Source organism: Achroia grisella, unplaced genomic scaffold (genome assembly GCF_030625045.1).
Source record: "Achroia grisella isolate CSIRO2021 unplaced genomic scaffold, CSIRO_AGI_Agris_v1 utg3071, whole genome shotgun sequence".
Lineage (NCBI taxonomy): Eukaryota > Metazoa > Arthropoda > Insecta > Lepidoptera > Pyralidae > Achroia > Achroia grisella.
Window position 1 is genome coordinate 732654 of NW_026712790.1, and position 18032 is coordinate 750685.

At 32.8% G+C, this 18032-nt stretch overlaps 1 protein-coding gene across 1 annotated transcript in view; it reads left to right on the plus strand.

Moving 5' to 3' along the window:
* The window catches only part of LOC131843392 (von Willebrand factor C and EGF domain-containing protein-like), a 43241-nt gene that overhangs the window by 21119 nt on the left and 4090 nt on the right, over window positions 1–18032 (plus strand). The window contains exon 2 of the mRNA XM_059192022.1: window positions 12062–12219. Coding sequence (XP_059048005.1) covers window positions 12062–12219 — 158 coding nt within the window. The remainder of the gene's footprint in view (window positions 1–12061; window positions 12220–18032) is intronic.

Consider the following 18032-nt stretch of genomic DNA (forward strand, 5'->3'; position numbering starts at 1 on the left):
TAGTTTTTATTATATAAATACTGACACGGCAAGCGTTTAGTCATCTATATATTGATACAATAAATACAAAAAAAAACAAGACTAATACAAATCTATACATATAAATAAAATTGGAGTGTCTGTTTGTAATATTGATGTAACCGTTTTTTGCTACATGTATATGAATATAAATAAGGTACATAAACCAAAATAACATTTTTTACAATTTTTGTCTTCTGTCTGTCTGTCTGTTTGTACCGGCTAATCTCTGAAATGTCTGGACCGATTTTGACGGCATTTTTTTTGGCAGGTAGCTGATGTAATAAGTAGTAACTTAGGCTACTTTTATTTTAGAAAAATAAAGTTAAATTCCACGCGGACGAAGTTGCGGGTGCAATATTATTTGTCTATATATAGTCTTACCGAATGTTAAATTCATTATTATCGAATTTTGATCACTGGGCAACCACTAGTAATAAATAATAGTAACTTAAAAAGTTAATTTTATTAAGTGACTATGCTCATTGTAATAAATAGAGTAAAGTATTTATGGAATAGTAACTTCTCTAAGAAGGATATCTTCAATCTAGCTATAAACAAGATATTATGAATTATGTTGATAGTCGCATGCCTAATCCTTGTTAATGTAAATCTATTTAAAACAATATTTATTTAAAATAGCAAGACACAAGTTTCTTGCCCATTTTTCTTGTGATGAGTCTGCGTTTCGAATGAGTGGTAGAATAAAAAAATGTGACTATTCAAAAAATCTTATATAAAGTACATTTGAATTTTAAGAAAAAATAAAAATATTTTATATAAACAATATAATGTAAGTGTGTGTGACATGTCATCACGATTCACGTTGACATGTAGTAACTCATTGAGTTTGTTTACGCTGGACCCATGATACCCAACCAGTGGTTCGTGAACCGCCAAAGAGCCCAAATCTGGTGCGGGTTAGATTAAAAAAAAACAATTATTATGGACCTTAGAACTATTTAACACAATATATTTATTAGGTTTGATGTTTTTAAACTGTTGGATTTTTTTATCCAAATACGTATTATATAGATATAAATACAAACTTAAAAGTTTGTGGCTACCGAGACCGTCAAAAAGAAATATAAGTTTTGAAAATAATATAAAGTTTATTTATTGATTACTTCTATTTTTTAAACTGGTGGCTCCTGAAATAAATAAAAAACAAAGTATATTTCTCGATCTATTCTGGTTGACACTTGACATTGGTCATTGTCTGTTTGTGGACACATTATTCATTAATGCCTATGATTGATAGTAGTATCATGATGTAGTAGTTTTAGTATCTGTTAAGAAACTCTTTTGATATATTTAAAGTTTTCTTGATTACTCTAATCAAAATTATAAAAACAAAATTATATTATGTCACCTAACTCTCTACCATCTTACCATTAAATACATTTTTCCAGTCATAAATAGTTTTACTACATATTTCTACAACAGTATCACAGTCATTTAAACCGGTGTTTCCCAATTAGAGGTACGCGTACCCCCAGGGGTACGTGAAGTTACATCAAGGGGTTACAAGCTATTAGTAAAACAAACATACACACACACTCACAAACTTTCACAATTATAATATTTGTGTGATTGCTTGCAATACGGGGTACGCAAGGTTTGAGGTCTTTTTTGAAGTGGTACGCAGCAAAAACTAATTGGGAACCACTGATCCCTACTAATCTCTCTTTATGGGGAATCTCTCTTTATGGGGAATCTCTCTTTATGGGGAATCTCTCTTTATGGGGAGTCTCTCTTTATGGGGAATCTCTCTTTATGGGGGGGCTAAGGCCCTATGCATAAAGTTGGACTAGTGTCACTCACTAATAGCTATGCTATACTGTTAGGTTGACTGGTAGAGATGTCTTTTAGTGATAAGTCCACTTTTGCTCACTTTGTATATAATTAAGATTACTACTGCATTTAAAAGTGCAATAAAGTATAAAAGAAAATGGTGAGTAATATGGACTGATAGTCCCATTGCTAGCAATGGGTCAGGTTGACATCCACGCGGACTCCCCTGGAAATCATGACAAATTCTTAACATTGGTTATTGTCTGTTTGTCGACACATTATTGGTTAATATCCATGATTGATAGTAACATCATGATGTTTAGTATCACAGTCATCTCAAAATTCAAAATTCAAAATATCTTTATTCATGTAGGTCTATTGTAGACTCTTATGATATGTCAAATCTACCATCAGTTCGGAATGATTTCGTTTTGTTTATAACTTAAAAGAAACTCATCTCGTTTTTTTTTTTTTTTAATGTTGTAGGTACATATTTACAATAATACTATTTCATTTAAATTTAAATTTGGGAGAATAGAGTGACCACCAGCAAATGCTATATAAAAAAATCAAAAAATCAAATCAGTGTTCGCAACTTGAACAGACCAGTCCCCACAAGCAGCACCCGTTCACAAGTATGACGGATGAGCTAGCCATCATTGCATTCAACCATATTAGAGGGAGCACATCGACCCGGCCCACCACGCCGCCACAAGGTTGAACTTTATAGCGAGCATGACTGTTTCAAGTTACTCCACTACGTCATTTATATTATTTACACATAAACTGTACCAATCACAGTTTTCACCCATTACAATATTTAATTTACACGATATGTCATTACTAAATTTAGAATAAGTTTCTTTAGTGTTTATTACATTATCTATGTCAATGTCATCTAACCTGATCTATAATTAACAATAGGAATTAGTTGCACTAGTTTTATCCACTCACTAATAGCACAGATAATATAATCTAATAGCTATGCTATACTGTTAGGTTGACTGGGGATCTCTTTTAGTGATAAGTCCACTTTTGCTCACTTTATATATAATTAGGTTTACTACTGCATTTAAAAGTGCAATAAAGTATAAGACAGACAAAAATTGTAAAAAATGTTATCTTGGTATATGCACCGTATTTATATTCATATGTATGTAGTAAAAAACGATTATATCAATATTACAAACAGACACTCCAATTTTTTTTTATATGTATAGATTTCCATCTCGTACTCTAAGCATGAGAATCACAGCATTTTAAAATATGACTTAATTTGTTATTTAAGTTTACTAAATCATCTACACCTACGTATAAAATGTTCTAATAAGATTAATAAACAAATTTAAAAATTGCGTTGCTATAGTTTAAATAAAATATATAACGCCCAATGGTTTTATAGATCACCAATTGGTTAAATAATTGGGTTTGATACAGTAACTATCAATTTTGGTATGATTTATAGCGGATATGAATTGTCAGATACATTGGTATAAGCAATTATAACACCTACTGGACACCTAATGTAACTTTATCTGCAATTAACTTATATATGGAGTAAAAAATATGTTACAACAATTGAGCAGAGTTGCCAGATGTTTATTGGGTAAAGTTGCCAGATGGTTTTTCCTCAAGTTTTTCCAAAAATTCATGCTTGGAAGAAAATTTGCAACGGTGATGATCTTGTGACCAACAACAAGAGATTTTGTTTTTTTTATATCTCGATGGCTTTGAAAAACGCTCATTTATTACTTGTTTTACTTTGGTAAAGTAATAACAATTTGACTGAGAGAAATATACAACAATAAAATCAATTTAAATTAATTATTAGCTCATTTATTTGTTTATTTATTGTTTTAATTCTTTATTGCACTTTAAAAGAGTGTACAAGAGGCGAGCTTAATGCCATATGGCATTCTCTACCAGCAAACCTTTGGGTAGAACTAGAAAGCGTAGTAGGGCAGTAATGGCGAAAATTTGTGATATTAATACTATAATAAATAATTATATTTATTACAGTATAAACAAAACCTATGTACATATATAATTTATGTTATATAAATATAATATATACTTATACTATACTATATTTATTGCTTGTTTTGCTTTGGTAAAAAAAAATGACAGAGAAATATGTATACAACAATAAAATCAATTTAAATTAATTATTACGTTCCTTTAATAATATGTTTTTTATTCTTTTAAATACTGTCATATAGGATCTGTACATTCTTAATATTATGCGGAAGTCTGTCCGCTTGTCGATCTGTTTATTATCATTTCACGACTAAATAACTAAACTGAGCTCAAGATAGATAAATCGTTTATTAGATTATTAAAAATTTGACAAATTTGGCTAAAGATGGAGCAAGTATCTTTTATAGAAGACAAATAAAACAGACGAAGTGTGAAGGATGGAGATCAAGACGACGAGTAAACAAAACGGCACCAGTATAGTCGTAAAATATTATGTAATAATGACTGATGTCATATAAAAACAATATAATATTGTAAAATACATAGATAATAAAAAGGTATAAAAATAATTCGCAACACGATTTTGAGTAGAGTTAGTAATAGGTAAATTCTTAATAGCCATATAGGTACAGATTATAGATCTAATTGATTTTTCAGTTTAATACTAGACCTACAGATTAAAATTTGAAATTTATAAATAGTAGTAAAAATTTATAAATTTTCAAATTCGCCACTCGCGACACATTTAGCTACTCGCCCCGACTTCTACGGGTGTACATGTATTATATATATATATATATATATAAACCTTCCTATTGAATCACTCTATCTATTAAAAAACCTCTTCAAAATCCGTTGCGTAATTTTAAAGATTTAAGCATACATAGGGACGGACAGACAGCGACAGCGACTTGTTTTATACTATGCAATGATGTTGTGAACGAAGGACTGTATATATATGGGGCTGGTAGATATAATTATACAGACACGGGTTTTAGGAAGCAATAATATAATATTATGTATAAAAGTATAATAGCAGAACAAGAATAATAATGTCATATATATTTTTCTATATAAAATAATAGACAAAATACATAAATAATACACAAAGAGGTGCGTCGTGCACAGATGTAATAAAAAATAAATCATCGTTAATCTCAATAGATATATATTTGAGTCATGCGTTTAATTTTAAAATGTTTTGTTATATGTCGACTGTTATTATTAAGGATTTGTTTACTCTGTGATCTAGCAGAGCCGATTTGGGTCATATGTTCGTGGAGTGCTTGTGGAAAGTTCATTTAAGGCCATTCATTCCAACTCCTCGAGGATGTTCTGTGTTTATTTATTCAATGGGGTTTTTATAAAGGAATACTCAGTGCTGGAATTTAGAGAAATTACTTGCAATGTCGTTTAGTAGCTACCTCGGTCTCATATATTTCATCTTGCTTTGTAACCTGTTTTTGGGAGTGCAGATTAGATAGTAAAATTTGGCCCCTACTTTTACTTAAGCATATTTCATATTCAGAAGCATAGTTCAAGTATTACGTAAGCATATTTATTACAATTATTTACCCCCCCCCCCATCCTCCTCGTCAGCAACAGTAAGCAAAGCTATTTCCCCCTCCCCCCATGCTTACGTAAACATTTTTCAATTAGTGTTTTTTTAGCAAAAAAAATATGAGGGTTGAAATTCGTGTAAAAAAGTAAATAATTAACGATGACGTAATCATCTAGACTCCCCCATCTCCTACGTCATTCAAAATAAGCAACGCAAAGAAATAGTGTTTATGTATATATATATGTACTTGGATACAGAACAAGCGGCAAGATATCTCTGGATCGGCAAATCATGATTAGTATCACAGATGTCACAGGATAACGTTATACTTAGTGCTGTTCATGAGTATAGGCGACGGTTGCCGTTTACCATCAAGTGGTCAGCTTGTTGGCCATATCAATTACATAGAAATAGTAAAATTACTTTATAGATTTATATAATTTTTTTTAATGCCGCTACCATAGCCAATTAAGCACTTTTGAATAGTCATCACATTTTTTTTTTAATATACCGCTCATTAGAAAATCTGTCTCATCACAAGAAGAACGAGCAAGAAACTTGCGTGTTGCTCTTTTAAATAATTTTATTGTTACTTTTTAAGTTTAAGTGTGTGAATACAAATTACCAATTAGCACTAATTCAATTACTCAAATAGAAAAAATATTAAATATACGACCAACAATAAATTATAAAATCGCATTAAAATAAAATATGTCTTATTAAGTAATGATGAACTTCCGCAAAATAACACGTGGTCCGATAAAATATAAAAAGCAAGTACTCAATATAAAGGCCTATACACTTTCTAATTAATATAACAACGTTCTCAATTTAGAAATATCCTGCTCATTTATATCAGTGGCATTCGGCTAGTAGTATGACAACATAGGATAGCATAGCATTGGGTGTAGGGAGCAGGGTTGTCAACCTTACAAATATTTGCCTCGTACAATGAAGGTAAAAACTCGTACATTGGCACCATTTGGCTACAATCTCGTACTTCATCTTTCTTTGAATGACAGAAGAGGTTGAAAATTAACTCTATTTGTATAATTGATAGAGATATTGAGTGGATTACATATATAGTAGTAAATATAATTTACTTCGTTCCGATCGCAGTTGCACGTTACATACAAACTGTTACTTAGCAACAATACTTATTTTAAATGTGATGGATTATACTTTTTCTACTTCAATCAATGTGCCTAATAATAATCCACTAAAGTTTTGTTCGATTATAAACTTTATAGTCGATTGGACAAAGTCTATAACATTATCGAATCTTTTGCACAAAGTTTTTGTTCTCCGGAAATTATAACAACTCGTAAGTTAAGTATATAGCACACTGTAACTTATGCCTTAGTGAGTGCACATAAATTTGAAATTTATAAAAAGGAATATAACTGTTTTATAAGTTAACTACTTATTGAATTATATACTTATGTCAAAAATGCAGAATTTATATGGTCACTATATTATCCCTTACTGAATTTAAAAAAACATCTGTATTTTTGTAATCATGTACAAGCTCATTTGAAATGAACAAGCGCTGAGTTTCTTATCACTTCTTCTTAGCTCGAAAGCACACCAAATCGACGATAGGTCAAATCTATACCTATATATCATAAACAGAGTTATTTAGATTGGAGTTGAACTTTCAAGTTTTCAAACTTACTTTGGTCTAAATCTTGTACAAAAATGTACTAAAATAGAAACGTAGTTGTAGCGAAGACCAAAAATCTCGTACAAATACGATATTCGAACTTTCAAGTTTTCAAACTTACTTTGGTCTAAATCTTGTACAAAAATGTACTAAAATAGAAACGTAGTTGTAGCGAAGACCAAAAATCTCGTACAAATACGATATTCGAATACCCGTCGTAAATGGGATTGTTGGTAATGAGATTAATGATCTTATTGCTAGCATGTACCATGTCAGGTTGACCTCCATTGTGATTTTTTCTTAGTGGATTTGTCACTATGCGGTAACCTGGCCTCATGCTCATCTTATCATCCTCTGGTGCCCCACCAGCGTAAACCGTTAGCGTAGGAGGGTGCACCATTCCATTATCATCCATTAAAAATATATATAATATAAGTACGAAGTAGCAGGATTTTTACAGGTATGGTCACTCTATTCTCCCAAACTTGAAATTAAAAATGTATCTGTATTATTGTAAACATGTATAACATTTATTTGGAAAGAATACGAGCTGAGTTTCTTGTCAGTTCTTCTCATCTCGAAATCATTCCGAACTGACGGTAGATTTGACATATCATAAGAGTGATCATAAGACTTACATGAATAAACAAATTTTGAATAAAAACCATGATGTGACCAGTTTTGACGCTATATATAAAATAAATAATAAGTTAATGAAATAATAAGTTCGCAAATACGTTAATATATGAATATTATATATGATATTTTGAATTGAATTGAAAAATTGGCAACCCTGGTAGGGAGTGTATTGAATGCGCGAGCGCACGCGTGGGCAGGCAATTGTATTGTGACTCACAGTCCAGATTGATAGACTGATGCTCCTGTTTGTAAGTTGATCTAAGATACCGCTAAGATATCTACTACGACTGTTTTATTTCGTAAATTAATTTGTATGAGATCATACATGCGTACCTACATCGTAGAGTTATAGAGACACGGTAGAAGCGGAAAGTACCTTTATTACTAGCCCCGGCTTGGCCCGGGTGTACATTGTATATGTGTGTTATATATATAAACCTTCCTCTAGAATAACTTCATATATTTAAAAAAAACCGCCTCAAAATCCGTTGCACAGTTTAAAAGATTTAAGCATACATAGGGACGGACAGACAGCGACAGCGACTTCATTTTATACTATGTAATGGTAATGATGATTATTTTAGTTATAAAAGATTTTGGGTACATATATGATGTTATTGTAAACATGGCCATTACAAAATTTGGTTGTGTTAAGCGTATAAATCTTTAAGTTAATTAATATGTTAAATATCCTACGATTTATATATCTATACTCTATACATATATATAAAATTGGAGTGTCTGTTTATAATATTGAAATAACTGTTTTTTACTACATGCATATGAATAGAAATACGGTACATACACCAAAATAATATTTTTTACAATTTTTGTCTGTCTGTTTGTTCCGGCTAATCTCTGAACTCTAAATATCTAATATATCCTTCGGTATCTTATTGTAATTTTTTATGCCCATTCCCATAATATGTACACTTATAAACATATGTTTATTACTTGCGCCACCTATCTTTTTTTATCTTTATTTCTCTATCCACACAAAGGTAGTGTGGAAGAGATTGCTTAACAATAAGACTGCCTCTTGTATCACTTAATGTATATCTTAATATTTTAACTACTTTCTGTATTTGGTGCAATAAAGAGTATAAATCTTAAATATAAAATTCTCGTGTCACAATGTTAGTTACCATACTCCTCCGAAACGGCTTGACTGATTTTAATGAAATTTCATATGCACGTTCAGTAGGTCTGAGAATCGGCTACTATCTATTTTTCATACCCCTAAGTGGTAAGGGTTGTCCACACCTAACGTTTTTTTTAGTATTTGTCTATATATTTTTTTTTTATAAAGTCATTATAATACATACATTCCTAAATTTTCACCTTTCTACCATCAACCCCTATTTTTTAATAGCGATTTTGATTTATATACCAAAAAAACTTTTCGGGGTCAGCTATTAAATAAATAATAATATTATGAATATGGTAATGTTATGTATATAGTAATAGTGTATGCCGTAGAGTAGGAGAGCGGGTGGGTCGTCGCCCCTCGTTATCGTTTCGGCATACATTCCTTGACCCCCGGCCTGCCGCGCGGCCGCCACTATCTGCACCTACAACAATTATACTCTGATTTGTCATAATTCAGTCTGATATTTTAAACTACGATCGATTTATCTATTTATGATAAAAAGTGCTCTCTATATAATTAATATTATAAATGCGAGAGTTTGTAACTATGGATGTTTGTCACTCTTTCGTAGAAAAACGGATTTTTATGAAACTTTGCAGCTATATTAGCTTATGCATCAAAATAACACAGATTGTATTTTTTTATTATAATTTAAAGCAGATGAAACTGCGGGCATAGCTAGTTTATAATAATAACCCTGTATAATATACACAGCGTTGTGTAGTCCCAAATTGTGTAGAGTTTTTGGTATGAATGACAACTGAATCTTTGGCAAGGCAATGAATTATTGGTTCAACAATCTGATTTTACATGGATATTTTATATGTATACCTATATTATATGTATAACATGGATGTTTATATTTATATGTATATATACCTATATGTTACAACTTCTTGTAATTAGTGAAACTGTTAAGAAAGTTTACATTTTTACATTTTATTTTTGTAATAATAAAATGTAGTTCATATTACGCAATAATGTAATAGGCAGAGCGATTTTTCGAGTTTATCCGTTATATAAAAAAAAATATCTGTCGTCTATAGTTTATGGAAATGTAGAAAGAAGTAAATGTTATCAAATAAAATTAAAGTATCATTGAACAATAATTTTATATGGTTTTAATACAACAATATTGTCATCAGTGTGCATTACCAGATTTCTTATCTAAAACTACACAAATATAAAAATAATATAGACGTATAAACAGACGTATAAATACCGGTGGAACTTGGGTAACGAAAGATAATTTGTTCACGTGACGTTTTTGGTATTATTGATATTAACTATTAAAAGTTTTTTATCCTTAATTTTTTTTTTAAATAACTATTCTAGTATTAATATCTAGGGATATTATGTAGGATATATTTGGAGTCATCGGTAATCAATCTAATTCAACATTTAAATGTATAAATATAAATTAATGAAATACGGAATAAATAAATCGTGTATTCCTTACACTGAAACTTAATGATTATAAATAATTAAGTAATAATGTATTGTTATAATAGATTGTAATTATCAAACATCTGAATGAATAAATTGATTTGTGTGTAAAAAGTTGTATCCTAATTAATTAACTGGGTCAGCTTTGTTGTTGTGTTTAGAGTGGCCTCGTAGGTACAAGACTTATGCACAACTCGGCAGATAACAATGTTATCCACTCTAAAATTTGTTATAATAAAGTAAAAATCTTTAGTAAAGATAACATTAGATTAATAATGTGACGGCCTCGGCGGTCTAGTGGTTTAACACATTGTCTTACTTCCGATGGTCGCCTATTCGATTCCTCATATACATTTTTTCGTGTTTGTTCGTTGCTCAATTAGGTGTATTTTATTAATAATACTGCAGATATATGACTCTTTTATTGTATATGATTATATTTATTGTATTTAACATGACAACCCTTTGTAAAACGATTCGACTCGACACACCGACAGACCATAGACTAAGTAATTAATCATAAACATAGACAATGTATTTTTATGGCTCTGAATACACAACACATTTAAATATTGCATTAAAATCCGTTGCGTAATTTAAAAGCTATAAGTGTACAGACAGTGGAAATGACTTTGTTTATACTATGTAAAAATTGGGTCGTTTTATATATAATCTCTACAATAAAGTATTACTAATAACAATAATATCTTAGGACACCTCACACAGCGCCATCTAGTCCCAAGTTAACCAGAGCTTGTGTTATAGGTACTAGATAACTGATACAAATATATTGATTAATTTTTTTTGTAAATGCGTACATATTATAAAACACCCAACGGATACAAAATCATACTAATAATTAATGTATCTTACGAGGATTCGAGCCCGCGACCATTGGAAGTAAAGCGGTATGTAGAGCCGCTGGCCCACAGAGGCGTTCTTTTTAATGAGGGTTTTAGGCTTTTGTCAATTGTTAAGACCTGTAGCACTGCGACCTATATAGATCTATTGTGCTGGTCCTTTTTTCAGAGTTCGCTACTTAGACCCGTCAGGGACCAGACTTGTAGGATATTCTTAGGAGTGATGGTATTTATCTCCTCGGCGTATAGTGTATACTTTCCAAAGGAGATATTTCGTTTATGTATGAGTGGGCTACAACCACATTGGATGTGTAGTGGCATTTCCTCTTCTGCATGACCGAGTCTGGTACGAAGCTGGCCTTTACAGCTTCACCGGACGATAGGTGGCTAGTGCAGATGGCACTCCAAACCTGCGAAAGGACTTATGGAGCGGCTGAAGGCCAACTCCCGCCTGACGGATACGACTTTAGTCTGAGAATACTGCTAGGGGTAAACCTCGGCTCAGGCTTTAGTAATTTCGATTCCCGTTTGAATTCAAATTCAAAATATCTTTATGAATGTAGGTCTATTACAGACTCTTATGATATGTCAATTCTCCCATCAGGTCGGAATGATTTCCAGATGAGAACCACTCACAAAAAACTCAGCTCGTATTCTTTTCAAATGAATATTGTACATGTTTACAATAATACAGTCTTTAAAATTTGGGAAAATAGAGTTACCACCAGCATATGCTATTGCACAAAACAAAATCTAGTCAGTGTTCGTAACCAGAACAGACCAGTAGACCGTAGACCCCACAAGCAGCACCCGTTCACGAGTAGAGTATATGAGGATCAAACTTTGTACAAAATGTATACGTGTATGAAGCAGCCCCCGATCACGAGTATGACGGATCTATCGGAGGAGACCAAATTTTGTACAAAGTGTATATGTGTATGATATGGTTGCAGGGTGATGGTGCCAAGATGACATGGCTGTGGTTGTTGGCGGCAGTGGTGGTGAGCGTGTGCGCGGAGCCCTACCAGTCTAGCTCGAGGCCGCCGCGCACCAGGCACTTCAACCGCGGACACCGCAGCCGCGACTACCCGACCCCCTCACAGTTCGTCGGGTAAGGATTGCCTTACATCAGGATTGCCTTACCTTACATCTACACATCTATATACAGGATGTTTGGAAGATGATAAGGCTTGTTAGTATAGACCACTTAGAACCGTATTTGACCATGCTTAGCCTTCGTGACGTACGATTTAATTTATTACCGAATTTTTACAATTTTTGTTGCAAAAACACAATTTTTTTTGTAATTAATTGCAAATAGTGGTCAATCTCGAAGATTAGTGGGTTATTTTTTATTTTATTTGAATTAAGTAATGTGTAAACAACCAAATAAGACTTGATGTACATAACAAGGCGTTAAAGCTTTGCACCCATCTTCCAAACATCCTGTATATTTTACTAGCGGCCCCAGCCACGCACTGCTGTGGCTAAAGTTCTTGAATAAAATAATATTGCGACTATGAATTGAGATGTAACCTCCTATTCTCCTATTTTTCAAGTTGAATTAAATTGCACACAATGTCCAAATCAAATTTGCAATCGGTTCAATAGTTTAGGAGTCCTTCGGGGACAAACAACGTGACACGTGATTTTATATATATATACTAGCTAACCCCGCAAAAGTTTTTGTGCCATATAAATTAAAATCGCTATTAACAAATAACAAAAACGACAAAAATGAGGCGCAGACGATGTTACGCGGGTCAGTTAGTAATATAGAAAGAACGTATGTACAGAATAATTACGTATTCAGCTAGTACTAGGTTCGAATCTCGCACAGTGCAGGATGCGCGCACGTGAGTGTCCTGCGCGCGCGCATCATCTGTATCAACATCACAACGAATTCATCACACGTCCGTAACAATGCGCCGGCTACTAAACTGACCAACATTGCTCGCATTCTTCCATTAACTTGTTGACATATAAGGCGTACTTTCCTCGCGTATTTTGTCCCTTTGTAAGTTGATAACTTCTGGTTCCAAACTATGGTTTTAGGTTTTTTTAAAAGGATGATAATGGGTCACCTGCCTGCGCTAACGGTTTACGCTGGCGGGGCAACATTGGAGGATGATAAAATGAGCATAAGTCAGGTCAGTTAGCCCATGACAAATCACCAGTAATTTATCATGATGGTTTCCAGGGAAAATCGCGTGGTGGTTATGGTTCTGGATTAAATTTAACGACTTTTAGTTTTACTAGAATTGTCGAATTATTAGAATAGGATAGAAAAACAAATTCAAATAAACTTAATTTAAGCACTTTTGAATAGTCAACATTTTTTTAAATCTACCGCTTATTCGCAAAGTTGTCTCATCATAAGAAGAATAAGCAAGAAACTTGTGTGTTGCTCTTTTAAATAATCCTTGTAAGTTCACATTTTACAAGTCGAAACGTGTGAATACAACCAGCACTAATTTATTTAGGCTCAAATATAAAAACACAATAAGATTAAATCAGTCGTAGTGATAAGAGCGGACCAGTCCCTACAAGCAGCACTCGTTCACGAGCATGACGGATGAGCCAGCCATCACTGCGCTCGATCATATTTTAGGGAGCCCAATAACCCGGCCCACTACGCCGCCACATGTCTGAACATTTTAGTGAGCATGACTACTCATTCCACTCGACCACGTCACAGCTACAAAATTTGTAGTGTACGACCAACAAATAATTGTCTTTTCTTAACTGCATTTACTTAGAGGATTTGCGGCTTTGGATGGACTGTAAATTTAAATGATTTGGCACTATATTTGCTATTCTACATTTCTCACTAATGGAAGAAACAAAGGTCTGTTAGCCCATTAGTAAAGTTACAAGCGGATGTTTGTAGTATGTGCTCTTTCTTTGATGCATGCCGCGTTTGTATATGAACTGCACCAGCGTCTTATTTTATGAATCCATTGGATTTACCCATAATGCTATTCGTCTATCATTGTCCCAAATTAACTGTTATTCCGCGGTAATATTCGCATGAATTGTGGGTACAATTTCCACTTGGTACTTGAAATTTGGCCCTTGTTCCGGGCTAGCGATCATGCATATGTTTGGAGTTTGGGATATATTTTTATATAATATTTTTTTTTATGAGTTTGGTCTAGGTGTTATAACCCTATAGCACAGTCTTTTATAATCTCTACTACAGCATTGGGATGCCCATATTTGGGATCGACAAAGTTACCAAGTAAATGCTTGAATAATTTAGATCTTGGATTACAATGAATTGGTTCGTTTCAATCTTAGATGTCTGGTTGTTTCCATCTCATTAGGTAATCACGATGGTTTCTTGAGACGCATGAATGTAGTCCTAACAGGGTATATCATTAATACTGATATCTGGGTCTCGGATCCCGTCCCCATTTCTTTATACTAATATATAAATGCGAAAGTTTGTGAGTATGGATGGATGTTTGTTACTCTTTCACGCAAACACTACTGAACGGATTTTGATGAAACTTTACAGTAACATAGCTTATACGTCTACGTAAGCTAATTACAATAAATTTCTTTATATGTATATAAACGCACATGTACCAAGCCTAAGTACCTATTTGGATAGATCTTTCTATCCAAATAGGTACTTTTGGCTTGGTAGAAAGAAAGAAAGAAAAATATTTTATTCAGTGCAATGTAAAAAATACAATATAAACAACAAACGGAAAAAAAAGAGCAAATAAAATGTACATATAATTAAACTTAATTTACCATAGTGTGTTCTATACATTTTACGTCATACTCTACAGCTACGTTCCCCCAAATTTATCTTATAACAGATACAATTTGTTATCTAAACTGACGGGGTCGAAGTTTATCTAAGTACAACACCTGATGTAATTATATTTAGTCGTCGCTAAACTGAAGTTCAGCGACCGTCTTATCGGAAGTGATTTGTAGTGTTCCGAATTAAAATGATCTACTTTTTCCGTCCCAAAGATATTTTGCTGAAACTACGTTTTTTTAATTGATGATAATGGAATGGCGCACCCGGCTTCGTTAACGGTTTACGCTGACGGGGCACCAGTGCAGGATGATAAGATGAATATGAGGTCAGGTTATGACAAATCCACCAGGAATTTATGACGATGATTTCCACATTACATTGCTAGCAATGGGGTTTATTAGCCCCCATTACTAACCATCCCCTTCCCACAGCTGAAACTATTGACACGCTCGGTTTGAATAGAATAGAAAATATTATTTATTCAAATAAACTTAAATTTATGTCACATATAAGATAATATTGTATACAGAAACCTCACCTTATACAAGAAAATGGTTCCTTTCTAACTCGGATTATTCTTTGGGCTGCTTTAGTTCTTCGACAGCCACTTTGATGGTTTTTTTATTTTATGGCCTCGGTAGTCTAGCGGTTTAGTATACTGCTTTACTTCCGATGGTCGCGGGTTCGATTCCTTGCACGGTGCAAACATTTGTATTCATGAGTATGATTATATGTATCGGACTAAGTGTTTTCTATGTATATCCAAAAAAGTATTTATATCAATTGTTTAGTCGCTCTGCTTATCGTGACACTAGGTGGCGCTGTGTTAATTGTCTATGGTTAATTTTTTTGTTTCATTTTTATTATTATTATTATGTATAGTTTACAGTTTAGAGTACTTCGGATATGTATCGTTTAGAGCATACGCTGTGACGTCACGTTACAATTCTGTATCGTACATTGACTTGTAGGCGTGTTTGCTGAAATTGTCGTTATTATACTAAATATAATACACAATTGGGTTGTACACATAATACACTTTCTTATGATTCATTTTATTACAATGCATTTAGTGTATTCAGAGCATTGAGGATAATCTTCATTGGTTTTTTTATTTTTTCTAATGAATTTGTAGTAATGAAATTTTGTTATATGTATTTCTTTTTGTTTGATTTTCTTGTTCTTTTTTATATTTTAATTCCAATTCAAATTTAAATTCAAAATATCTTTATTCATGTAGGTCTATTACAGACTCTTATGATATGTCAAATCTACCGTCATTTCGAGATAAGAAGAATGAACAAGAAACTAAGCTCGTATTATTTTCAAATAAATGTTGTACTAGTTTACAATAATACAGATTCATTTAAATTAAAATTTGGGAGAATGAAGTTACCACTCATGCATTGTGATATTTCTATTTATATGATGTAATAATAATTATTCTATTCTATTCTAAATATTGGGGTTTATATTCAAAGAATATTTAAATCTTAATCCTATTTCATAAAATACATAAAAGTAGATTATGTCATTACTTATAACATTAGCTATCTGCGAGTGAAAGTTCCGTCAAAATCGGTCGAACTGTTTCAGAGATTATGAGGAACAAACAATATTTAAAATTAATTGTTTTATTTATTATCTAACTAGAATAAAATTGATACAAATAGAATAAATGTAAAAATTGATCAACACAATGTTATACACATTTATCCCGCGCAAACGTAATGCACCACAGATGCACAATATTGCAAGGCGCACAGACGCAGTAGGATGACGTGCGCAACATGGCTGTATGCAGTATTAGCATGACAAAACTATATGTCAAAAATAAAGCAGATAACAGAAGAGATAACAATATAACACTGTTCTATTTCAAATAGACATTAAAAACATAAAATTGCAATGTCAATTACCATACTCTTCCGGAATGGCTTGACCGATTTTTATAAAATTGTATATGCATATTCAGTAGGTCTGAGAATCGGCTACTAACTATTTTTCATATTCTTAAGTGGAATAATGTAGGAATAAAAAAAATCTAGTTTTTTTATAAGAAATACATACAACCCTAAATTTTCACCCTTTTACCACCAACCTCTATTTTTTAATAGCGATTTTGAACAGTGAAAAGCTGTTAATTTGATATTACTCACAACAAACAAACACTTCAATTGATTTATATGTTACAATAATACGATACAGATATCTATCTATTGTAATCTTATAATAATACGAGTTTTGAAATCTATGTGGGCGAACACTACTCGGTTAATTTCACGCTTATAATTTCGGCTGCGGACAGTAGATAGGCATGCGGACCAGGGGGGTCGCGGGTTCAATAGGCCAAACGCTGGACAAGGCCACTGCATGGATGCAAGGAAATCATTTGCATGCCACTTATACTAATGCGATATGACGACCTACGCTGTCCACGGTTTGAGAATAATATCTTAGGTTCTGATGGTCGTGACTTCGAATTTCACAAAATACAAACATTTGTATTTGTGTCTGTTATTGTATTGTATTGGTCTAGGTTTTTATTTATGTGTGGCGAATTAACTATTATCAACCGGCAACACTGATCCCTAGTTACAACAGAATACTAAAATAACAGGCCTATCTTTCGAGATCAAATCACTTTCTTGTACACACATATATATCCACTAACTTTTGCCCGCGGCTTCGTTCGGGTTAATTTATCCCATTGGGGTTAGAATTAATAAAAATCCTTTCTTAGGGGATGTCTACGTCATAGTATCTTTATGCATGCAAAGTCTCAGCCCGATCGGTTTAAAATTGACAAAGTTTCATACAAACTTTCATCCCCTATTTTATCCCCTTGGGGGTAGAATGAATCAAAATCCTTTCTTAGCGGATGCCTACGTCATAACATCTACCTGCATGCCAAATTTCAGCCCGATCCATCCAGTGGTTTGGGCTGTGCGTTGATAGATCACTATGTCAGTCACCTTTGAGTTATATATATTTGGATTGTAAATACTTCTATATTATAAATATGTATATAGCTACTATCTGGACTCATCACTTCACCTCCTACTTTCCTGCTGCTGCTACAATACATGGAACACATTACAAACACAAATACTAGCGGCCTCAACATAGCCGCTAAATATGTTTAA